Source organism: Idiotropiscis lumnitzeri, chromosome 4, assembly GCF_059441095.1.
Source record: "Idiotropiscis lumnitzeri isolate Australia: NSW breed Sydney's pygmy pipehorse chromosome 4, RoL_Ilum_1.0, whole genome shotgun sequence".
NCBI lineage: Eukaryota > Metazoa > Chordata > Actinopteri > Syngnathiformes > Syngnathidae > Idiotropiscis > Idiotropiscis lumnitzeri.
This window is the reverse complement of record NC_142394.1, coordinates 3,405,235-3,429,562: the sequence shown is the minus strand read 5'-3', so window position 1 is coordinate 3,429,562 and position 24,328 is coordinate 3,405,235. Positions and strand designations below refer to the sequence as shown.

Sequence of the window (24,328 nt, the reverse complement as noted above, 5' to 3'; positions counted from 1 at the left end):
ACATTAAAGTCTTGCTCTATGTCAAAAAAGTGCCTGTTATCAAATCTGAACCTTGTACTAACCATGAACTCCCAAATGTAAATGTCATGCAGGAAATATACACTTCTTCTACTTGTGTCTTTCTACAATGAACAGTGTCATGTCAAGTACTGTATAACCTGGACAGCAAAGAAGCAACAATTCAACCCAATTTGTTTGTTTGTAGTACAAATGGCACTCTGCAACAGTGGGAATCTCCCTGCAGGCAACTCTGTCCTCGACCCACAGGCATGCAAGTGAGCTAACAGGGGGTAAGTCTAAAATTATATACCCTTTGTCTCATATTACCAAATCTAAAAATCAAGATAAAAAAAAAACAGCTCTCTCAACTTTGCAAGGATCATTAATTCACATCCAGATATAGCATATGTTTCTTATTAGATTGAACGTTGCTTACGGAGTGCCCCGATTGCACTTCTGGCTTCAATGTGTGAAGGGTAAGTTAACTCATTCATGATACAGAATTCTAAGAACACATCTATATCTTTGACTTATCTTGTTTTCAGTGACATGAGACTTTATTGACATAGTTCAGAGTGCGTTGCCATTTGTGAGAGGATTTGGTTTGATCTTCCAGCTGTCAGGAAACTGCAGCTCATTCCACAGTCGTTCTCTTAAGAGGATATTGTGCTACATCACGACGACAAGTCACATTACAATTTTGGCATTATCGTTATTTGGCTTTTGTGGCAAAGTTTTTGTCCTGGAAACAACTTTTGTCTCCTATCTAGCCTTTGGTTTGTTGAAATGACCGAGCATGTGACCCTGTCACTGGAGCAGAGATTTTATTAGATTAGACAGAATCGGTTGCACTCTGAGAACAAGCAATTTAACATCCAACGTCACAATATATTCGGGCAGCTCAAAACTGTTTACAGATTTTATACATAAGAATCACAAATTCAGTCATGAGCGTCCACATATTTCATGTAGCCTAAATAATGGTTAGAAAATAGAGTAAAAACAAGAACATCTACAAGGCCAGGCAAACAAGAATTATAGTCAAGTGTCATCAGCATTCCAGGAGGAAAACTCACAACAGTCACCAAAATAACTGGAATTTGTGGTCCAACCTAATCCTCCTTTTCAAAAACCCTAATGAAAGTGATGATGATGGTGTACCGCCCTGATTATATTTACTGGTGCAATATTTGGAGGTAATCACTGTCATTACACAATATCTGTAACTCTCAATGTGACTTGTGAACCCGTCGATGGCTATGTTGGCCAACTTCGCAGGAGTAAACTTTGACGCTTTGACGAATGGCCACAGACAGACCGCACATGTCCGCAGATGTTTAAAATAATTGAATGCCGGGTTCAGTTTAAGCCCACGTTAGAACAGTCCAATGAATGTTAGCTGTTCTTGTGTGTTTTTACCTGTGTTGTGGATCCTGGGCAGCACATTTTGTGCCAGAATACCTTCACAGTCTTGAGATTTCATTGTACTGTGCATATAGTCAAAACATCCTGTGCCAGATTTAGTAAAGCAGCTCTGGAACATAAATGTGCCTCTTTGTCATTTCATAGTAGGCACAGTTTCCTTTTCTTTATACTGAATGCTACATATTGCATTTGTCGATATGGAACAAAAGTGACTTGCCAAAAATCAATTTTGTCTCTAGGGGAATTCTACCACAAGCTTTGTGGCTTATCAGACTGTTTTGGTAAAAAAATATTTTCAAGTTATTTTATTGACCACTGTTGAGTTGTTTTATCTTTGATTGAAGGGCACCAACATTAGTCTTTGTGTGCATCAAGTAATACTTCCCAGGCCGTAAATGGGCACTCACAGAAGTGATGTTAGCAAATTTGATTAGAAGGAAGCATGAATCATGAGTCTTAAAAAATGCTGTGTAGCCTGATGGGAACATTTTTGAACCGGTGTTATATTAAGCCATCCATCCATTTTCTATGCCACTCTTTATCATTAGGGTTGTGGGTAACTGGAGCCTTTTTGGATGAGAAGTCAGTTACACCCTAGAATTGTACCCAGTTAGTTACAGGGCACAAGATTAGACAAATGCCCATGAACACTCAAATTCGCACCTGTGGGCAATTTAAAGTCTTCATTAAACCTAAAATTGATATTTTCGTTCCTGGAGAAAACCCCTTTAAGACCGTGGGGACCAAACCCCACACAAAGATTTGCCGAAAGCGATTTGAACCCTGAAAAAAGGTTATCTGATTTTTTTTTTTTTTAAAGTGAACAGAAATCCATTTGGTTATACTTATTAGATCACGGGTGAGCAGGAGTGCAGAGGCGTGCGGGTACACCGTAGACTAAAATAAAATAAAAAAATGTTTTCGTTTATAATGTCTTGACAGTTTTCTTTAATCTATTAAACAACCATCTCAGTATTCCTATGTCAAAGCATTTCACAATATTTGTAATGAACTATATTTACTGTGACAATGGTGTGGGCAGGGTTCACAACACCACATTGAGGAGTGGCCATACGCGTGCACACACATCATTCGCATTCCTGCAAACACCCTGCGTAACTGAGAAGTCATTGTTTGGCATGGCATCCTCAGTCAGGGTTTCGTGAAATGAAATGCAGACTTGTACAGAATCTTGCCCAACACTCTCATAATAAAAGCAGAAATAAGTATTTTCTAATGTATGAAAGAAATGACTGTCGGACTCAAATGAGTTTGATGAATACAGATTCTTTTAAAGTTTGCATCCAAATGAATTGTAAGTTTATTCTTTAATTATGTGCTTACTCATAATCAATTGTAGCAGCGTTTCAAGCAGCGTTTCAAGAATACTACATACATGTGAAAGTGGCGGAAATGTTACAGGTATCAAAATCTAAATGTGGTGGTGGCCAGAGAGTGCCTCCCCATAGCGCTTTTGTCTGCTGTGACACACTCGATGCAATAAATTATAAAATTATACAATAAGCCAATGAGGAACTTGGGTAGTCTCCATTCTACTGTTGCGGAACATTTGTCTTTGCTTCCTGACGATTTCCATAATACACTTGTAAAACATGAACAAAGTAAGTTATGACTTTATGATATCCAAATGAGGAAATACTCTTCAATATGGGCCATGGTGGGACCATTTGCTTGGACCTCATAGAACAACATTACGGCTAATTATTTAACTGATAAAGAAGTTTATTACAATCAGCAGCTCTATATCCTGAGCCCCAAACAATGATGCACCCTCTTCATTTCTGGGTGCAGGATGACTATGCCCTTGTGTGGTGATATCACACATTTCTTACTCATCAGAGAGCAGACAAATTTGGGGTGGAGATAAACTAATACTTTATCTGCACCACCAGGCTGCTCTCGCCCTCCTTTTCTGTGACCTTGCTGCCTGCCATTTCATAGCATTGCTTTACTTTGCAGATCAGCAATTATCCCAGCAAGTCACACAAAAGACACATACATTGGCTATTGTGACACACATTCTGAGCATATTTTAACTGTTAACAGCCCGCCCCCCCTCCACATACATACATACACACACGCACACGATAGGGGGAAATCTGTGTGAGGTCTGCCCCCCGCCGTCCCCTGCACACACTCATGAATTGGAGAGAGTGCTTTGTGCACTCACACACTGGCTGGGCAGGGGAGAGAGAGAGAGGCTGGTGGGTGGAGGTGGATGGACACTGAAAGAGACGGTAGGACTGCGGAGTGGAGCCAGACTACAGACGGAAGAAGAGATGCAGCTTGTAAAGAAGGGGCATTCAACGCTGCCAGAGGACGGGAGAGAAAGACTAAGCAGGATAAGAATGTGAGTGCAGAAATAGGAAGGGGAAGCGGGCCTGTCCAGCAGAGAGGAAGAGAGTGAATTGTTGTTACAGAGGCAGGAGGGAACTGATGGGATGGCATTGATCCCTGGGAGCTGCCGCTTCTTGGGCCAGATGGCGTCTTGTTGCTGCAGACCGCTGCTCAACTCCTCCTGCTGTGGACCCCTCATCAAAATTTGCCTTTCCTCCTTCACAGGTTGGTCCCAACCCACTTGACCCCCCTCCCCCTCCCCCGTCATGACTAGTAGTGGAGTATAGTCCTATGTGCAACATGGGTAACACATTAAGCCAAGAAGGTAACATTAGAGGGCATGGTGTGTTTTTGTCTTGTACAAGCATGTGAGCCTGCAAGTGCGAGCCGAGTGGTTCTGTCAGTGCTGTGTTTTGTGTCGTAGGATGGAAGAGAATGGGCTCTTGTCCTCTCCAACATCATGTCATGTTGCATTGTGTGACCAAGTTGTGTACTCTATTGTCTCTTTGTGAAAGCTTTGCAGGATACCTTAGCACTGACACAGCATGTTGAAAAAGAAGGAAACTGCGGCCGTTACTGTAATTTGTTCATTGTATGTCTGAAAACGAGCGCACTCTCAGGAGTGTGGTGCAAGTTGGCTGTGTGCGTCTGGAGGGTCCGCTGTCGTCACCCAGAGTGTGCTCTCGATGCTTTCATATCCCCCCAAGCCAAACCCAAAGCCCCCTTACTAACATTTTGTGTTCATATTATCTGTCCCATCCCCTCCTGTGGAGAAGTCACTCTTTGTATGAAAAGCACTGATGTATTTTGTTCTTCTTCATAGACATATCTCCTGCTGAGCTGGATGCCTTGTGGAGGGAGCCACAATATACACTCGGGGGGACCCACGAACACTTTTCAGGAAATTACATCATGACTGAAGGTAGCGTCTGTACTGCAGCAGATTGCATCTTAATCAAACTCGTATATCAATCTTCTAAGCAACAAACAACGCAACAATCTAGACTGCAAAGCCTGGGAAGCCTCTTTGAGCTCATTAGGACCCACTGTAATAAGCATCTCTCTGACTGACAATGATGGAAAACAAATAACTACTCACCCTTTGATTCATGATGGATGCGTAGGTGAGTCAAACATTGCTCCTTTTTAGCCTTCTTCGCTACCTTGCCAGTGTAGAAAAGTTCATTTGTACTCATTCATAACTCTTGACGTGATGAACATGCGGAGGGAGATTACTGCAACCATACTGGAGGTGTGTCACATTCATATTGAGGGCGATCATTTGGTGTAGGTTCTATACTGTACTGAGCACATGGCAAAAAGTTCAAAGCAAAACCTACTTTGAGTTAATGCAAGCTAATGCAATGGTAAATCCTGTGGGATATGATGAGGCCTCATGCATGACATCAGGATAACCTTTATGATGCAATTAAACACTTTGAATACCACTCTTGACCGACCACGAGATAACATTCATTGCACGCCTTTATTTTATTTAGCAGACAAACATCTTAAATGCAGTGTAGGGTTCAGAAGGCTGCACTACGATCACAAAATGTAAAGTACATACTGAATATTGTAGATAGTCAAAAGTATTGGAACAACTTGGAGTCACAAGAACTGAAAAATTCATTTAACAACTGTAATCTTCACTCGTTTACTGCCACAAACAAATTCGTCAAATATGACTTTTAAGACGTGGAATAGGGTCTCAACCAGCTTGTCTGAAATTCTTTTTTATACACTGCTGTAATAATTAACATATCCCTGATGGTGGAATTGCATCCCAATGAATTTGAGATAAGCACAGGTTTTTGAGTAGAAGATGATTAGGCTGTCAAGTTCTGCTTGTGACTTTATGATTAGTGTAGGCTGTAGGGCATCGATGACTGAGAATTTAGTGGAACCGGAAGTAAAATTCAGTTCAGATTTTAAAATGTCCAAGCTAGCGGAAGAAACACAAATGAAGAAGGACCAATAGAAAATGTGTCTGTGGAACCCGCAGCCACTCCCTTCACTAGAGCCATGGCGCATCGGGGTTGTGGGCGTGAAAAAAGTTAATTGTCATAATTGCGCGTCTGCCGAGCCTGTCTCCACAGTCCGTTCCTTTTCCCTCCTGCCGGGAACTGGCGGTTATGACTCTGGACGTGCTTCGGGTCTTTCCGGTGTATCTCCCCAGCTGTGCTGCGCCACGCGCCACAGGACCTCACAGTGGTAGTGGTCGGCCTTCATGGGGTCAGCTGAGCCACCTCGGCTGGTTGCCAAGTGGGGCTGAAACTCGCTGAACTTCGAAGCATTAAAGGCAGTCTGCTTTTATTTTATCACGTAATTAAATATCAAAGGAGGTTACCCTTCATTTATTATAAAACACCTCCTGCCTCTAACGATCGGAACAAGTTTAACTGGAACTTAAACAGGACATATGCAATTGCCTGGCTGATGTTTCAATTACAATATACACTGCAAAGCAAAGAACAGTAGTTCAAATGATTTCATCCCAAGAATATCTATGATTAGCTCCCTCTTTCTTAGGAATGACCGGAATCGTCTAAATTCAAGCAATGCCCAACCCTAGTTATAATTTGCGGTTATCACGATTTTGAGGAAGCGAGATGCCAACATGCTGGAATTCTGACAAATTTAAGCACCTTGCACTTAGTGCATGTATATGTGCGGAATGAGCAGTTTTTAGCGTTAAACTCTAGCCATGTGGTGAGTCAATGTCGCTCACGGTTCCCCTTTTTTTTTTTTTTTTGTCATTTATCTGTAACAAAATTACTATTTGCCTTCAAACGCCCTTTCTCACACGTGTTTTTGTTGGTTCATAATTTGAGGTAGAGCTGGGTGATATGTATTGTGACAATGATGGAAATGCTTTGTCATTTGTCTTTTGCAGCAGAAGTTTGTCAGAAAAGTTTACTGATTGTAAATAACACAACTTTGCCAAAGAATCAACTAACAACAACAAACCTGTAATTATTAATTTCTATTAAAAATGAAGCAAGGCATGCTGGATACGCCTTCAAACTACATGAGCAAAGCATTTTGTATTTTGAGCCTCAGTAAAACACAAAGAATAACCAATCTGAGAATCACAGATTTTTCAGTTTTTCCTTTAATTCAATGACGGTGACCGTCCGAAAACATTCGTTTGGTTACTTATGTCACCTCTAGTCAGCATGTTGATGCGTTGATGACGCAGAAGCAAGCTATAGTGATAACAAGTTTAGTAACAAGCTTCAACTGCTGCCTGCTAAACCTGCTTGCAGTTCGCTCCTAATTCGGGAATCATGGCATACATCAACTCACCTCCATGACCGCAATTAATCAAAAGTTCTTAAGAAGTGTCTATCTCATGAAGGGATTACGATGAGGAATTATCAGAAGGAAAGGGGGGAAAGCCATGCTACTTGCAAAGCTAACAATGTTATTGCTCGTGAACGCACAAAAGAAGTGCTTTCTGTGACGAAGTACACTCGACAGCTGGAACTGCGTTAAAGCGGAGTGTATGCAACCTCAATCAGCATAATGGCAATACAAAAATAAATAAATGAATAAAAAAAATGCCAAACACACTGTTACATAGGAAATGGCCCGGCCTCCCATACTTCAACCACAAGGAGTGGCCTAGAAGATTTGAAGTATGTTAAGCGTTTCAGAAAATGGATGCATACAGTATATTAATGTACATTGTGATTTGTTTTCACAATACAGTCCTGTGTTGTGCTGTTGACTTTTGAGATCAGCACAATAAATGTACATTAGAGTAGATCGCATCATTCTTTTTATTTGATCAATTTCTGTCTGGGAAATAATTGTTTATGCCTTTTTATTTTGATTATATTTGTGCAAAAATATGTGGCTACTTTGTTTTTGTTTACGTTGGATTATCCAGCAGCAGTAAGACAACTGAATTCATTTCTAATTTAAGATAGATCTGTTTAATGTCTCTCCAAAATAAAGTGAGAGAAGGTAAGCAGTCATAGTGTGTTGTAGTGATGGGGAAATCAAGCTTCCAATTTGTTTCATGGATCATTGTTTGTTTTTTTGACACCTCTGTTCAAAATTGGACTGGAAGCACACTGACTTTCCATTTTTTTAAATCCCTTCATTGAAACTAAAAGTGCCAACTTGAGGAGTCAAAATTCCAAAACTGGTTTATGAAGCAAATTTGAACCTTCATTTCCCCATCACCAGTGTGTTGTATTTTTTTTCTTTATAGAATAACTGAAAATATATTATGGTGTATGAGGATGAGCGGATTTGATAATGGTTGGGTGGTTGGATCTTGTTATCATGATATAAAATGCAGAGATTTTTTTTTTCCATATTGGTGAGCACGAGTTTGAGGTGTCACAAAAACAAAGGTTTTAAAATATATACGATTGTATTTCTTTTCACAAAAAGCTTGTTTTTGCTGTCCTTTGGTCAAAAACTGGTGATTGTGGTTACTCTCACCCACGTTTTACTGTTGATGACTAAAGAAGGGAAAAAGCTACAAACTAACTCTTTCTGGGCAAAGAAGCGAGTGTACTTTTTCTTTTGGTAGGTTCGCTGCTTGTATTGTCACAGAACCAGCCAAAGTGCGCCACAACAACTGGCAATATGGGGAGCCCATGGTTGTGAATGAGTTAAGGAGTTGCTGGCCATTTTGAAAGTGTAATGTGCCTATAACGCTTCGGGATTGCTTCACGGTTTAAATTCATCCCAAAGTTGTTTGATGTCGTTCAGGTCAGGACTCTTAAATTCTTCCACACCAAATTTATGAACCAGATTTTTTTTTTTATAAATTAGGGTACAGTCTAGAACAGATGTCCTTCCTTGTTGGAACATGTAAGCACCAAATTTTTGTTAACGTTTTGGTCAACTCAAAAAGTTAAGATTCAGGGTCGCTGTTTATTTGGCTATAAAGTGAATTTCAGACTTTGATCCTTTCTTATGTGGTGTCATGTTAAAATTTGGTCTTGCAACAGGTGTCGGTGAGGATGAGGATGGCCCCATGGTGGAGTCAGGTGAAGGGGAGCCGGAGCCAGACAACTATTGGAAGAAGAAAGAGGCCTTTCTTAAAGGAAGTCGGGTGACATTGGGCGAGAAATGCTCCTCAGGTATTCTCTTCTGATCCTGCACTTTATACCAAGAGTGTTCAATTGGTGTCTACCTATGTGTGGCCGCTTAAGTGTGACGGCCCTTTCGGTGATCAGACACGCTCAGGTTTCTCAGTGTAGTCGTATGGGAGCAAGCCCCGCTTCAAGCACAGATGCTCTCCAAAATGTTTCATGAGACAGAAATCTAGCACAGCAGCCTTAGCCTTGCCATCTTTGAACGCTTCCTCTCCCCACCTCATCTTCCGCTACGCTGCAATTTCAATCCAGTAATGACCGATGGCCTTAGTGATGAGAAAATCACAGTTTATCATATTGCAAATGTAATTAATCATTCAGCCCTAGTATGTGTACTGGAGCCTGAGTTTTGCTCCGATGTGTGTGCGCTGATATATTGACACAAGTCTACTAAATGCGCCTGTATTATTTGTCAATGTACCACGGTTATTATAGTAGGCGAAAACAAACCAAATAACGAAGAATAAATTTAAAAACACATTTTCGTTGACAAAATACAATCAAAAGGAGTGTTTTGGGAATAACGGCTAACTAAAATGACATTGTCTGCTTAAAAACTAAAACGAATGATAATTGTTTGAGAAAATATCCTTCGTTTTCGTCTTTGTAAGCTTTTTGTGATAATTTGAAATGTGAAACATGGCGTTGCCGGATTTACGACAATTTTACATCTGTATGACAGCTTGGCGCCCTAAGTGATGAGATGCGTTGACAATGAGGTCTCATGGGTAGAAAACAAAAATAAAACAACAGCATAATAGCAAAAGTTGAGAGGAAATGGCAGAGCCTCATTTGGGATGATTTTGGTTGTGATTGCTTCTCGGGCATAAGCGAAAGCATCGCCATGTGCGGCATTCCGCCATCTCCCTCTCGCTCATGCTGAATTTCAATATGCAAGTTCTTAAATTTATCGACTATATGAAGTGATTTAACTAGTCTGCACACACCTTCAATTGTTATTTTTTTGGAGGGCCTTAATACGTGAAAATGTGCTATACAAGTGAAAGACCATTTAGCATTTATAATTAAAAAAATTCGACGGTGATAAATAATTTCCCCCATTAACAACTACAATAAAATTTCCCTAACACATGGGAAATGTGTTATGGGCTGATGAATCCATGGCTGAAAATTTTGGCCATATTTCGTAAAAAGCATGTCGGTCACAAACACAACACTGCTCGTCACTAAAGAACACCATACCAGAAGCATGGTTGCGGCAGCGTCATGCTTTGGGCCTGATTTTCTTTTGCTAAGACTGAACCCAATTCTAAACCAGGCTATATACCCAATTATAAGATTGCGTGCACACTGCACACACAGTCATTAATCTGTTTAATCTTACATGAAAAGTGTTCATCTTTTTCAATTGAGTTAATAATAATAATAATAATAATAATAATATTCCCTTTATTAGTCCCACAATGGGGAAATTCGAGATTCGAACCCAGGCCTCCTGGGGAGACTGGTTCCTGAACGCGGCGCCTTAGACCACTCGGCCATCCTGGCAGCCCAGTTGTACCGATTATGGATGATAATAGTGGGGTAACTTTTGAAATGATTAAATTTTCAATGTCACAAAACATAGCTTTAGAAAAGGGGTGCGTAGACTATAACCAATAAGTTTAGCAACATTTGCAATATGTTGTGTGTCTCATCTGCTTTTTGACTTTATAAGCAGCTTCAATGAACTGCACTTCCTATAAATCACTCTTCTTATAGACTATTGAGTTGATTTGTTAATAATTTATATTACACCCTATGGAAAGCGCTTTGTTACAACTCTAGCTGTTGTAGTGTATTGTTATTCCGCATTATTGTTAGTAAGTTAATAACCTTTTCCAATTGTATATTCTTTGAAGTTTTTAATTAGCAAAAAATTCGCACCTGACGAATGCATCGCGTTCCAAAAAAGTAAAACCAAACATTTACCCAAACACTAAAACAAATAAAAACTAACAAATGTATTGTAATAAAACAAATTAAAACTAACTGAATTAGAAATAAAAAGTCAAAACAAAATAAAAATTTAACTGAAATGAGAATCCAAAACTATAATAACCCTGCAGTGTACTGAGTTTATTCTTATTATTCATCCATTGATTGGGTTAACTGTATTATACGATGGCACACATGCGTGTAGGCAAGTGTAAAGCTAAAAAAAAAAAAAAAGTTCTCTTATTTTTTTGGGTTTATATTTGTACAAAGAAAAATTTTATACACCCCCCCATGATATGTTTGTTTTAGATTCTTCACAGAGGCCACATTTTACTTTATTCCACTATGTATTTTAATTGATGGAATTAATTATTTAAGTTCACGTTTGTTGTTGCTTTGAAAGAAAATGCCAGCTTACTTTGACAGAGTGGATTCCTGGTTTATACCATAGTTGCTTGACAGACCTGTACTCTATTCTTACCATTGAAGGATTTTAGTCATGCATACTGACAGGACACATTTACCTACTCAGAATCTCGGGTCCATCACGCTCTGCAGTTTCTGCTTTTTAAATGGATTTAAATGGCCACACAGAGAGTCCAGTCAGCAAGCTAATAGCTTTGTTAGTCCTCAAGGGGATATGGTGGTTCTCACAAAGCATCTCGTTGTAATATGAGCTGGCATAGAACATCTTTAATGAACTTTTCCGCTTGCTAGCAGACAGTAAAATCATTCCCTTTTTAGTTTTAGTATGCTTTATGAAAACAATTGAGAGAAAAGCGTTTTAGCTTTGAGTTTTCTTTCTCAACTCTCATTTGATATTATTTATCCCGTCTAGAAGTTACACTCCTTTTCACTGGACGCCGACGCTCCAGTGAGGACCCTGACCGGGCTCTCCAGGAGGCCCTGCGCACCCGACTGCGAGTAGTGGAGAGCAACAGCAAAGACGTGATCCAACTTTTTAAGGTAAATGAAAATGTTAGACGTCAATAGATGCAGAAATGATGGCTGTGAATATTTGCATTATGAATATCACAGTGAGTAACCTTATTTTGTGGTATATTATATCAAATGTTCTGTTCGGGTTTGTTATTGCAGGACTTGTCTGCACGTCTGGTGTCTGTCCATGCAGAGAAGGACAGCTTTGTTCTCACGTTTAAAACTGTAGAGGAACTATGGAAGTTTTCAACGTATCTAGCATTAGGTAGGTTCTCTTTCAGGGTGATTTGTATATTATTGTTACTTTCACCAATATTGCTGTTCATTGATTTGTGTTGCCATTGTGCCTGTTATGCTTGACCGCTTATTTGTATTGACTGAATGGCAGGTTACGTGGCACGGTGCTTAGAGAACTTCCTGTGTGATCAGTCCTTCTGGCTGGAGCCAAAACTGCTCAGCGACTTGGAGATTAATGTAAAAGTAGACGAGGATCATCTGGCGACCCTCTACCTAGAGCTTCTACTCCAGGAAGGTATGAGATACGCACACTGTATCTACATATGTTTTGTTATTGTTGCGTGAGCTTCGGTATTTGAAAGTTGCTATACAACTGCTAGTAATTGTCATTACTTCAATTGTATTTATTTGATTGACATATAACTAACGAATGGGAACTAAAATACACTTATTACACTGCTTGTAAAAAAATAGCATTAAATTGAGTTTTTTTTCCATTACCATACTAATAACAGCTGTTAAATTTGATTGCTGTCATATTTCTGCACTGGAGTTGTCTGACCCTAATTAATATTATAAAACCAAAGTTATTTCCCTGCCAAGCAAATCTTTGCAAAAAAAATATTTACTGTAGCAGAACCTATTGCTTCAATAGTAAAATCTTCTCATGTCCCGAAATTATTGCCATCAAAATCAATCCTTTGGAATGCTGAGCAGTCATATTTCGATTGACCTGGCTTTTATATTTTCCCGAAGCGGGCCGCTTTGTACGCACTTTGCTTGATAAGTATTGTGAATGTTTGGTTTTAGAGCAAAGTAATTACTGTCCTACCTGTTGTACTGCAGACTAATGCAGTTAACATTTAAGAAGGGAAAAAACATTTACTTTGTTAAAGTAAGACTGCAGTGTTGCCAAAACCTGTGACGAGATTTACTATAACTTAATTTAGTTGCTTTTAAACACTGATCATCCATTTCTAAGGGACTGAGGGTACAAAACAGAATAGAAACACTTTGTCTTCAAGTGTGCATTAATAAATGCTCATTGTTACAGGATCTTTCTTTGCTAAGGCACTTTGCTCAAGGCATGATGAGGATGATGAAGATCAGCTGTCTTTCAAAAAGAATGATCTTCTCATGGTGAAGGACACAGGACAGGAGGACATGTGGGAGGGTACATTGCTCTCCACTGGACAGCATGGTCTAGTGCCAGTCACTGCCACTCAGCCACTTCCCTACCCTTTCTACCAGTGAGAATTTGATTTTTATTTAGCTTGTTTTTAAAGCAAGACAAAATACTTAAGCTTTACTTGGCATGTCTTTATTAATGCATTGTCCTCATTGGTCAGGTGGTTCCTGAGGAATTACCCCGGCTATGCAGGGTGCTCGCCGACAGAGAAGGAACCGTTTGAACATCCACTTGGTAGAAACACACACACATGCACACAGAAAAATGCTAATTTATGGAACACCATTGCATTATAATGAGCCAATATCCATTAGGCTGTTTGAATTTCTATGCAATTTAAACAAAAAAAGTCACTGCTTTCCCGTTACGTGAGATCCTGGTATTAGAAATTCCGAGAACATAAAGGCACAGTGGGCAACTGGTTAGCATGATGGCCTCACAGTACAGGGGTGCAGGATTCGATTCCGGCCCTCCTTTGTGGAGTTTGCATGTTTCCTCCGGGTAATGCGGTTTCCTCCCACATTCCAAAGACATGCATGGTATTTTAATTGAACACTCTAATTGTCCCTAGGTGTGATTGAGAGTACATGTGATTGTTCGTCTATGTGTGCCCTGCGATTGGCTGGCAACCAATTCCGGTTATACCTCGCCTACTGTCCAAAGACAGCTGGGATAGGCTCCAGCTTGCAAACAACCCTCGTGAGGAGAAGCGGCTCAGATAATGGATGGATAAAGGTTCTTAAAGTTTGAGGGGGAAAAAAGCTAATGATACACTAACTCCCATTTTTACCAAATCGTTTTTTTTTTTTTTTTTGTCTTTTATCTCTATGTCAAACATGCCAGTGACAGGTTCGTGTATAGCAGTGGTGGACTACAGTCCGTTGGTTGAAGATGAGCTCCACCTAAATCAAGGGGACGTTGTAGAGATTCAAGGTCTCCTTGTGCGAGGTCTTGGCATCTTCATAGGAAAACACTCCTCCACTGGTCGCTCTGGCTTTGTCAACAAGGCCCACGTCAAGCCTTTGGACACCGTTTCCCTGTAAGGAGATTGAATCACATTGCACAGTATTGCTTGAAACTGCTGGTCAGATGCTGATGTCCGTCGTTTGCATTGTAAAGCACTTTATCCTAAATACAACCACATTAGTTTAATCATGTTTTCTCCTGCATTAATGTTTGCAGCGTAACTGCACTGTAGACATGGTAGAAAGCATGAGAACGCCAGGGCCACGACTCTAATGAGAATGCTGCCTTTGTTTTTCCTGTACAGAGAAAGACATTTGGTCTTTCTGACTGAAGAGGAACGAACCACGCTGGCTCAGACGAGCCTGTTGAACTCCGAGCCGGCTGATAGCAACCTAATGGAAAGGCTCTTCTCATCTGACATCAGCTCTGTGTACAGGCTAGGTAACACCCTAAAGAGTCATCATAAATGTTGGCTCGTAAAGTAGTCACAAAATAGATTCTATGAGCAGGAAAGCTTGCACCAAATGTCCATGTGTGTTTCCAGACAGGCTGGATGAGTCTGACTTCATGTACATCAGGAATCGGCCCAAACGTGGTAAACAGTTACATACTTCTGTTTAACAGTTGAATACATTTACTTAAATCCAATGATGCACTTGTGTTACACACTCTAATTGACATATAATGTTTTTTACAAAAGTTTTAATAACTTTCATACCGGAAAAAAGTAATTTGCCTATTTAGTAAAACTCAAAAAGAATCGAGTTGACTCAACATAATTGCTGGATTATTTTCAGGTTGCGCATCAAGGAATAAAATGGATATCATGTTTTCCTACTTTGGAAAGCTATTCTGTTTGTCGTCACCTTCTTATTTATTAATTTTTTTGGGCGCTGCCATCGACACAAGGCGTTGCAAGTGGTTAGCACACCTCCAGCTTTCTTGTGAGGTGTTTTGCATTTTCCTCCCGTGCTTGCCTAGCTTTTCTCTGGATACTCCAGATACTTACCACATTCCAGAAAGACAAAATTATCTTGCGACGTGAATTGTTGTTTTTCTGTTTCTCCATCTATGCTCTGGCAACGAGTCCAAGGTGTACCTCACCTCTCACCCAAAGTCAGCTAGGATAGATGGGGATGCATAAGCGGTAAACAAAATGGATGGAAGGATGGCTAGTTATTGTAGCCATGCTGTGGTGGAATTACTGCTTTATATAATGCTTGCGTGCAAAGATACATTACAATTAAGACTGAATTTAGCATTATTGACTGGTGAACATAATGAGAATAATGTGTTTTGATCTATTCATGTGACTATAATTTATAATTCAACTAATAATTTTGTTTAATATGGTTTGCACTTAAAGGACCCCTTTTGCCTTGGTATGGAGTTGACACACACTTACTGTACATGTGGCTGGCATTGATAATGTAGACTTCCATGGCTTGATATGCATTCCAACCCCTGTTGTAAAACTGAACAGGATAATATGCAGATAAAGTGGGTGGACTGGCTGTGTGGCATGTTCTATCCCTTCTTTTGTGTTCTTACAACAATAATCTTCCTTCTTCTCAGATCACAAGATTCCTGCAAGCACTCGTCAGAGTGTCATGTCGGAGAGAAGCGGGGGAACGCCTCCGTACCACTCCTCCCCCCGCCCCTCTCTATCACACTCGTCACCTCGCGTGTCACTCTATCAGTCCCACAATCCTCTGGCACAGGAAGGCGAACGCCTGTCCTTCACTTTAGATGACACATTCCGAGAACTCAGTGAATTCCAGGAGGACGTACCACTCTTCTTGGAGGAAAACATTTGGGAGGGGGACGAGTCGGAAGTTAGTGATCCAACATTGATTCTGCTAAACCATGACCACTTCCAGGTCAGCAAAGTTGCAATCCAGTCACTTAATTTGTTCCCCAAGTTGGTATTTGTTAGAGTCCAGTTCATGGCAATGAACATCTGGCTTATAAACTATGTGTGTGGACCAGTTAAAATTTGCCAACAAATTACTTGTGATTCGTTGCAACACCAAATAATGCGAATAGTAATTGATATAGTTCCAATAAATAATTTTATACTTAAATTCAACAGCTGCCAGGACACTCTTTTGATGTTTGTTTTTTCTTTTTCCTTAGGAAGACCTCCTGCCCCTGTATGACCTCCAGTGTTCCTTCCTGTGGGTGACCTTCAATGGGAAAGGCGAGAGTGAACTCTCAGGTCAGCTTGAGAGTGTAAGGGAGAGTGCGAAGAGGATGAGCATGCACTGGGCACATCGGCGAGCATGCTTCCTCTTGGGAAGACTCTGTGCCAGGAAGCTCAAGCTATCACAGGTCATTTATCTCACGTGATGAATATATAATCCTCTTTTGTTTTTAAATGATTATGTTGATTGTAGTACATACTGTCGCCCACACATTAGAATCTACTCATACATATGTAAGAAGGTCCAAGTTCAAAACCTAATAAGATCCAATCCAGGAGTTGTATCAAAATGAACTGATATTGCTCAGTTGTAAGTAACACAGTCAGATGGGTATTAATTAGAATTAGTTTGTTAGTGTGGTATGTTGTGACATAGACCTGCCTTTTATCATACAAAATGTTGATTGCGATTGTGATGTATGCAACACAATTTTGATGCAAGCATTGCTGTCCATAAAAAAATGTTTGACCTTCTCATTTTAACATGGAGTAAAAAACTACATTGATAATGCAAATGTCAATTAAATCATTACTATTTGCTTGTCAATATATAACCGAATTGGTTATTCACATGGTTGTATTTTATTATATATACTGCACAATGTTCCCTCGTAACCAAAATACTGGAGAAACACTGATTTGGTAAGATGAAGGATTGAAATAAAAAAAAAAACTCAATTCTAACATCTTTTTATGTATATGGCTAATTATTCTACTTTTAATTGACTTTTTTTATTAAGCAAATATTGCTTTAATAGGCACATTTCCAGCGTTAAAAAACATTTGAATCTATATCTGGATTATTCCTGACTAAAAATTCTCCCTTTTAACTTTAGGCTCGCGTGTACTACGAGGAAGCTCTGAGTGTTCATGTGGACAGTTTCAATGACACACCGCTGTTGATGGCTCTCCTCACCAACCTTACCGCCCTCTACCTGAAGCAGCGGATGACAGACAAGCTGCCCCTCACCCTGGAAAAGGCCAGCGCCATGCTTCTTTGTCTTCCCCAACATACCTACACATCCTCAGATGAAATTGAGCTGCTGAAACTGCTTCTGAGGAGATCAATGGTAACTGGGGATAAATATTTGGAGGCCCGTGTGTGCTACCTTATTTCCAGCCTCTTCCTGCTTCTAAGGAAACCGGATGATGCCCTTCCCTTTGTTGAGCGCCTACAGTTCCTCTCCTCAACTCTCTCAGCTAACGACGGGCATCCTATAGCACCCGTGGACCTCAACTGGCTTTTGAGCTTGCTCTATCATCGTAAATACATGCCTTACCTGGTGCTGGCTTCCCTGAGCCTTGACTCAAGACAAGACCACTCACTCCGAGATGCCTTCCAGAGGATTGAGAGGTTTATTAGGAACTCTGCCCGCCTGAACCCATTTTGGAAGGAGGGTACCTCACTGCTCCCTGCCCAGATTGTAGTTTACCTCTTGCAGACGCTGGCTATAGCTGAGAAAGAGGGGGACTTACAGACGCAGAGAGACCTATGTCTGGGCTTGGCCTCAGTATACCAGCAATATGGTGCCCTTGATAAGGCCGTGTGCTGTGCCCAACGAGCAGTGGAGACAGAAGATTTCATCAATGAGGAGGAAGGCTTTGAGGCCTCTGTGCTGCTTGGCTGGTTGCTGGTTTTAACAGGCCAGGCTGAGAAGGCTCAGGGTGTCCTCCAACCGCTGCTTGTATCACTTCAGGTACATAAACATCGATATTCATTTCTGTTGCTCCGTTGCGTTGTTCCTTGAGAAGTACTGTAAGTTCTGCTTTCATTTTCAACCACTCTGTAGGGATCTAATAGCTCCACTCAAAGAGGCGTCATCCACAATCTCTTGGCTTTGTGTCTGAGGCAGCTGGGCCGCATACCAGAGGCAGGCTGGCAACTCCACTCGGCCTTGGTAATATCTCGGGAAAGTGGAAACCAGAGGAATCAGGCCCTGGCACTGGCCAACCTGGGTTGCCTGGCGCTGGATACAGGGGCGTCTACACTGGCAGAACATTTCTTGGTCAGGTCAGATACCCTCCCAATTTTAGACTACTTCATTATTCAATAGATACAGGGACAGTGTAGTGATGGCAATGCTTTAAGGACATGGAGGGCCAATGTCATTTTGTTAGCATTCGGGAAGGTATATGAGTTTAAGGTAAAAGGAAGCAATTAACATTCTAAACTGTTGTCCTATCAAATGGTTTTGTTGCATGAAATGAATTGATATATTATTGTATTTGTCTTTTAGGTATTTTGTGGAGTTATTATCAAGTGAATACTAGGGTGAACTAGTTGTGAGACACATTCTGATTTTGATAATAAATTTCAGCCTAATATAGTTCAATCCCTGGTCAACCAGTTATTTTAAAGTCAAAGGTCATTTAAAGGCATTTCCTCAATTTGTTTTCCATCATATTTGTCGACACTCTTGTTTTGGCATCTCTGGTAATGTTTATGCTCAAATATTTAATTTCAGTCTTCTCTGGGTCCTTGTCAGCACAAGCAAAAAGAGGCAATAACACCCCCCCCTTTTTTTTTTAAATTAAGCTCAATTCCTAATGCCTATATAAAATAACATTCTGGATCTTTCCAAATATTACTTTTACTTTTAAGAAGATGACCATATCAGAAAACTGATTTTAAATTTTTTGTTCAACATTTTATGCCCTTTCCATCTGGGTTGCTCAATATAACGTAGGCCAATAATTGTGTGCATAGAATAAATAATTTCTGTGAAATTGGACATCCTTGCGAACATTATTTACTATAAGGCCGTTATTGGCTCTTGTAGATCAAATCTGGCCATCAATCAAACAAAAATAACATCTCAGTTTCTTTATATTTTTAATAGCTTCGTGATAAGCATCTCAACATTAGTATTTCACAATGGAAAAATATCTACTGAGATAAAATAGAATAAAATAATAATAAAAAGTTTATTTTTAGAAACCCTACTTAATGTAAGAATGACACCCGGTTTTGCCTCTCTACTTAAAATAAAAGAAAGACAACCTTTTTTTACTTTTGACTGAACATTTTTTTCTGGATTTTATATAACAAATGGCTTACTTGTTTGTTAGTTTTTTTTTCTTTTTATAAAACAAGTAAAATATATTTTACTTGACACATTTGACATAACTATTGACATTGTAACATGTAAAATGTAACTTTTATAATGTATATTGTTTCTAAATATAGCAATTATGGTAAATTTGGGGACCTCCTGCTGTCCCACAATCTGGTAGGCTGTTTCTTTAAGAATGTTTTCTGTGCTACAATCCATATGTTTTGTTTTTTTAATTGACAGTGTTTTTGGAACTCGATAACACTGTCAACAGTATAGCGTGTGCAATAAACCTCAATATTTTCATGTTATACTGATACAAACTTGAAATTTAGATTTTTGTCTGTATTGCACACCCTTGGGTCAAATGTTTGTGTTTCTGGTGTAGATTCAGAACCTTGATGGTTTTTAACGGTATCACGTTCTAGAGTTTAACACGTTAGTTGTTATTCCAGATCTCTCCAACTTTTTCTGGAACTCTGGGAGAGCCCCACAGATGAGGAGCACGTACAGACCTTTCTTTGGTTGGGGAGGAGCTACAAAGACAGGGGGAAGAGTCACCACATCAGGGCCTCCTATGAAATGGGACTTCTGATTGCACTACATGCTAGAAATTTGCCCAGTAAGTGAACATCAATATCACCCTAAATGTACTTTGTACACCCTCTGGTGGAAAAACTATATGACAACACTTCAGTTACATAGTTAAATGTGGTCCATTAAAAATGTGCTGTATTCACCGTGTAGGTCAGTTAGTGGTGGCGAAGGTGCTGAGTCGGCTGTATTCAGACCTGCTGCTTTACGGTCAAAGTATCGTCTATTACGAACACTGTGTGTCAGTGGCCAGAGAGCTGAAGGATAAGCGACTTGAAGGAGAGTACCTTGAAATATTAAGCAGCCTCTACCTCTCACTAAATACTGAAAGGTGACTTTTAGTTCTCATTCAGCTTTGCTTTTTTTTATGATAAAAGACCAAACCAGTTTTCAAATGTGTGGTACAGATCATCTCGGAAATCTTTGGATTACACCAAGCAAAGCCTGAGGATTTCCATTGATTTGGGCAAGAGAGAAGAAGAGTCCGAGACCTGGTTGCAGGTGGGAAGGATCTATTATCTCATCCAGGAGGATGAGCTGGCTGACATGTACCTGCAGGTGAGGAGGGCCGGTCGCGATGCATTATGATTGCATGATGTCCACTAGGATCAGAAGTCGGGGCATCCTGACATTTTCAGAACATATCTGATCGGGGGGATAGCTCTTTGCAGATCATGACTGCTGTTCAGAACTAGAGGTCGATGGGATGGGGTGGTTCAACCCGGGGGCGGGGTTATACTGTATTTTCGTAACACTTTTCTGCTGGTTACAAAAGTTTAATGAAAATATTTTGAAATCTCAAATTTTGGGGTGCTTTGATTCACCTTAGCGGTGCTTAAGCACCCCCCAAAACGTCAATGATGTCCACGATAGTGTCTTCATGACTGTTAAAGGTCTGGAGTGATGGGACAGGTATTTGTTTTCACAGTTATAGTCTGTATGGCATCAGTAATAAACCCCTTTGAAATAAATTAAACAGTTCTGAGGTTCAGGGTTCCAGTTGCGGCTACGACTTTGCTGTGTGGCGTTTGCATGTTCCCCCCCATGATTGCATGGCATGGATTTTCCTGGATACTCCAATATGTACATTAGTTAACTCCCTCACTAATTGTCATTGGTGTGCTATAAAGAGCATTCTTTTTCCATAGGAGCGGCTTTAGAATCTGTTGGATTCTCCAACTGCAGCCCAGAAGCACAAAAATAACATTTGAAACATACGGTTTCTTTTGGCTTACAACAAACAACTATGCTGTTGTTTATAGTCAGGATCAGTGTGACTCGTATCTTGTTCCAATTGTGGAAGTCCGCTGTATAAACCTGAATTGTGATTGATTGACAGGCAGCAGTGAAGACAGCCCTGAGAATGAACGACCCTCATTTTTCGATGAGCATCTATGAAGAAGCGGGGGACGTCTATTTTAAAGGACACAGGAATAGGATGGCCTCATTACCTTTCTACAGAGTAAGTAGAAAACAGGATTTGTTTAAAAGTTGCTGTGGAAAATGTCTGACATAGTTGTTACATTTCTGTTCCAGGATGGCGGTTTACCTTTTTCCCGAAGTATCAGAGACACCCATTCCGAGTTCCGCTTTTTAAGTAAACTAACAGAGCTGTTAATGGACCAGGGGGAGCAGGAAGAGGCTCTGCAATACGCCGCACTGGCTGTTGAAATCGCCAACAAAACAGGTCTGAACAAAGCCACTGAACTTGTCTGTACGATCAGTTTACAACTTCAGTGCAGCAGCTGCTCCGTTATTGTTTTTGCAGGTGTGCGTATGAATGAGAGGACAGCCTACCACCGACTGGCAACAGTTTACTACAGCCTTCAGCACTATGAGATGGCCGAGAACTATTATCTCAAGTCCCTGTCCCTCTGTCCACCCGTCATGCAACACCCAATGGAGGCTCGCTACTACACTCTGGTCTACTCCAGGCTGGGAAATCTTACTCTGCACAAGCTCAAGGTAATACAGGGACAATCACACAAATGATTCCCTTGTGTAAGGGACAAACATTCACAGTCCTGCCAAATTGCTCACCACACTGCCATTGATGCACAAATGCAAGAGAAAGCAAAATCTGTCATTGATTGAACTCTTGTGCAGTGCAGTGGCTCGATTTCTTTTCAAGATGACCTGCAATCACTGTCGACTCAAAGGCTGCAACAAGCATTGCATTGGTTTTTTTCAGCGTGATGAGGTTGTCTGCTTGAGCCGATCTGAATAGGCAACACTTTATCATGGAACTCATCAATGCATACAGTAGGATTTTGGTGAGGTAAATTGAATCTAAAAGTATCCAATGCTTCTGGGATCAGAAAAATCGGCAAATAATCCACATCATTGAAAAGGTTATAGTTTGAATTTTATCGTTACATAAAATTTGCTAAGAACGTGTCCGTCACATTTTCAGCCTTGTTTTCCGATTGCAACCAAATTTGAATGTACGGTGTTCCCACACCATTCGCAGTGCATTGGAACTGAGCCCTGTCATAAATGGCGAAAAGCTGCGAGTCATTGACTCCCACTTAAATGGGAAGGGCAGGACTTTGGCCTGAGTAACAAAAACGTAAACGTGTGAGTTTTTCAGCTAATAACATAGGATGGGTTAGAAAACAAAACTTCAAATAATGGAATTCTATAAGAGAACTAATGAGTGTCAGAGACTTTATCAGTGTACAATTACAATTATTACATTACTGTTTCTTCAGTCATTTGTAAAATAATCAATTTTGAGTCGCTTTGTGGTTTCTAGATAGTCTTCACAACCTATCTAGATTATTTTTCTTGGATTCTGATAACAAACCATGTATAATTTCTTTTCTAATGCCATGCACCTCCTCTCCAGGATTCTGTTGATGCATTGGCTTATTTCCACCTCGCTCTGGCAGCCGCCCTGGAGGATCGAGCAAACCCCGAGGCTCTGTACATAGTGTATATGAAGTTAGCGGAGATCCATGGCAACCACATGCCTGATGCTCAGCTCTGCCAGCTGTACCAAGAGAGAGCGCATAGCCTGAAGAGAGTTTTGTCTGGAGCAGAGGACTCCGCTGTGAGCCAGGAAATTGGAACGGATACAAGTGTAGACCGTGACAGTGACCCATTCCCAAGAACTTGCCGGCTGCAAACTCACAGAAACACTGAAAATCTGAAAGAAGTTGATAACAGAAGAGTGGATAACGACATTCCTCCTATCGATACAAATAAAGAGTTTGTTGACGTCTCTGCATTTATTGCCAGTCAGTCTTACAGTGAAAGTATTTTGACTGAGTCTTTTGACACAGCCAGAGAGCACATGTCAGACTCCTGTAGCTCCTCCGACACTGTGCAAACTTCTCCGAAACAGATAAATGGGAATGATTTGTCAAGTAACATCAATCTCCATCCCGAGAAGAAACTGGTCACGGATCCACATTTTCATCAGAAAAATCCCGCTGACAGAGACCCAAGTGGAGATGACCTTTCATCCTGAGTTGATTCACATGTGCTTCTGCACAAAAAAGATCCTGTGGCACTTTATGTTCATTTCCTTTGTCTCGACATGTGGAGCCAGTAAATGGAATGCAATGTTTCAACAAAATGGCACTTATTTGTAGATTGAAATGAGGGTTCTTGTTTTCTTTAAATGATGTGCCTTTTCAATGGTAGCATATCAGAACATTGCCGCTGTGATTTACAGGTTGTTTTTTTTTTTTGTCTTTTATACCTCTGTGACGTATGTCAAAGAATATGTTAATATGATTAAGGATACATTTCAAAAGATAGACTATCAATAAATTATTTTTGGCTAACACTGACAGTGAGAACACTCAAACAACATTTTGTATTTATCTTGGGATACTTTTTCGAACTATTGCTTGTTTCTGGGGTCAAGACCTTTGGATATATTACATATGCTCAAATTAAAAGGGAGCACATGGTCCATTTTTATTCTTGGCAATATTGTGGAAGCAATATAAACAATAAGTACGCACATAGGTACGCAGTATAGGAAATAAAAACCCTTCCACGGTTGGGTTTTAGCCACACGTGCTTCATAGGTAACCGAGCTCTCTGAGCTTGGATAATAGTCCATTTATCAAGATGAGCCGATGATCAACTTATTGGTTTTGTTGCTATTAAGAAGCAAAAAATTGGAAGCCATCAATAGTTTGATCTCAGTAAGGCACACCTCTACCTTACAGCAACTGACTGGATTTGTTATTTCTAATGGCATATATAACCGGGTAGCAACTCTATAACAGTTATAACATGTTATATTAATATATTATAATGGCATGTAGATGCTAAACAGTGGCGGGCAGTG

General features: G+C 40.3%; 1 protein-coding gene and 1 long non-coding RNA gene across 5 annotated transcripts in view; one reads left to right on the top strand and one right to left on the bottom strand.

Annotated features, from left to right (window-relative positions):
- Nucleotides 1-23,819, top strand: part of sh3tc2 (SH3 domain and tetratricopeptide repeats 2) — a 29,772-nt gene extending 5,953 nt beyond the window's left edge. For 2 of the 4 annotated variants that reach the window (XM_088294124.1, XM_088294125.1), the window contains exons 2-22: nt 206-290; nt 4,607-4,705; nt 8,757-8,888; nt 11,680-11,807; nt 11,940-12,045; nt 12,169-12,312; nt 13,072-13,267; nt 13,367-13,440; nt 14,050-14,245; nt 14,477-14,613; nt 14,717-14,767; nt 15,748-16,052; nt 16,309-16,503; nt 17,212-18,072; nt 18,166-18,386; nt 19,884-20,050; nt 20,176-20,353; nt 20,430-20,580; nt 21,362-21,484; nt 21,559-21,987; nt 22,871-23,819. In XM_088294124.1, the coding sequence (XP_088150250.1) occupies nt 206-290; nt 4,607-4,705; nt 8,757-8,888; nt 11,680-11,807; nt 11,940-12,045; nt 12,169-12,312; nt 13,072-13,267; nt 13,367-13,440; nt 14,050-14,245; nt 14,477-14,613; nt 14,717-14,767; nt 15,748-16,052; nt 16,309-16,503; nt 17,212-18,072; nt 18,166-18,386; nt 19,884-20,050; nt 20,176-20,353; nt 20,430-20,580; nt 21,362-21,484; nt 21,559-21,987; nt 22,871-23,494 (4,602 nt within the window). In that variant the 3' untranslated portion in view covers nt 23,495-23,819. Of the gene's footprint in view, nt 1-205; nt 291-3,167; nt 3,797-3,866; nt 4,009-4,606; nt 4,706-8,756; nt 8,889-11,679; nt 11,808-11,939; nt 12,046-12,168; nt 12,313-13,071; nt 13,268-13,366; nt 13,441-14,049; nt 14,246-14,476; nt 14,614-14,716; nt 14,768-15,747; nt 16,053-16,308; nt 16,504-17,211; nt 18,073-18,165; nt 18,387-19,883; nt 20,051-20,175; nt 20,354-20,429; nt 20,581-21,361; nt 21,485-21,558; nt 21,988-22,870 lie in introns of those variants that run through there. The other 2 variants (XM_088294123.1, XM_088294122.1) reach the window with 2 other exon arrangements.
- On the bottom strand, nt 13,323-17,956 carry LOC148337849 (uncharacterized). The gene is made up of 2 exons (XR_015842896.1): nt 17,656-17,956; nt 13,323-14,243 (listed from the first exon to the last, which is right to left on the bottom strand). It is a non-coding gene; the product is annotated as an uncharacterized LOC148337849 (long non-coding RNA).
- Nucleotides 23,820-24,328: the final 509 nt, after the last annotated feature.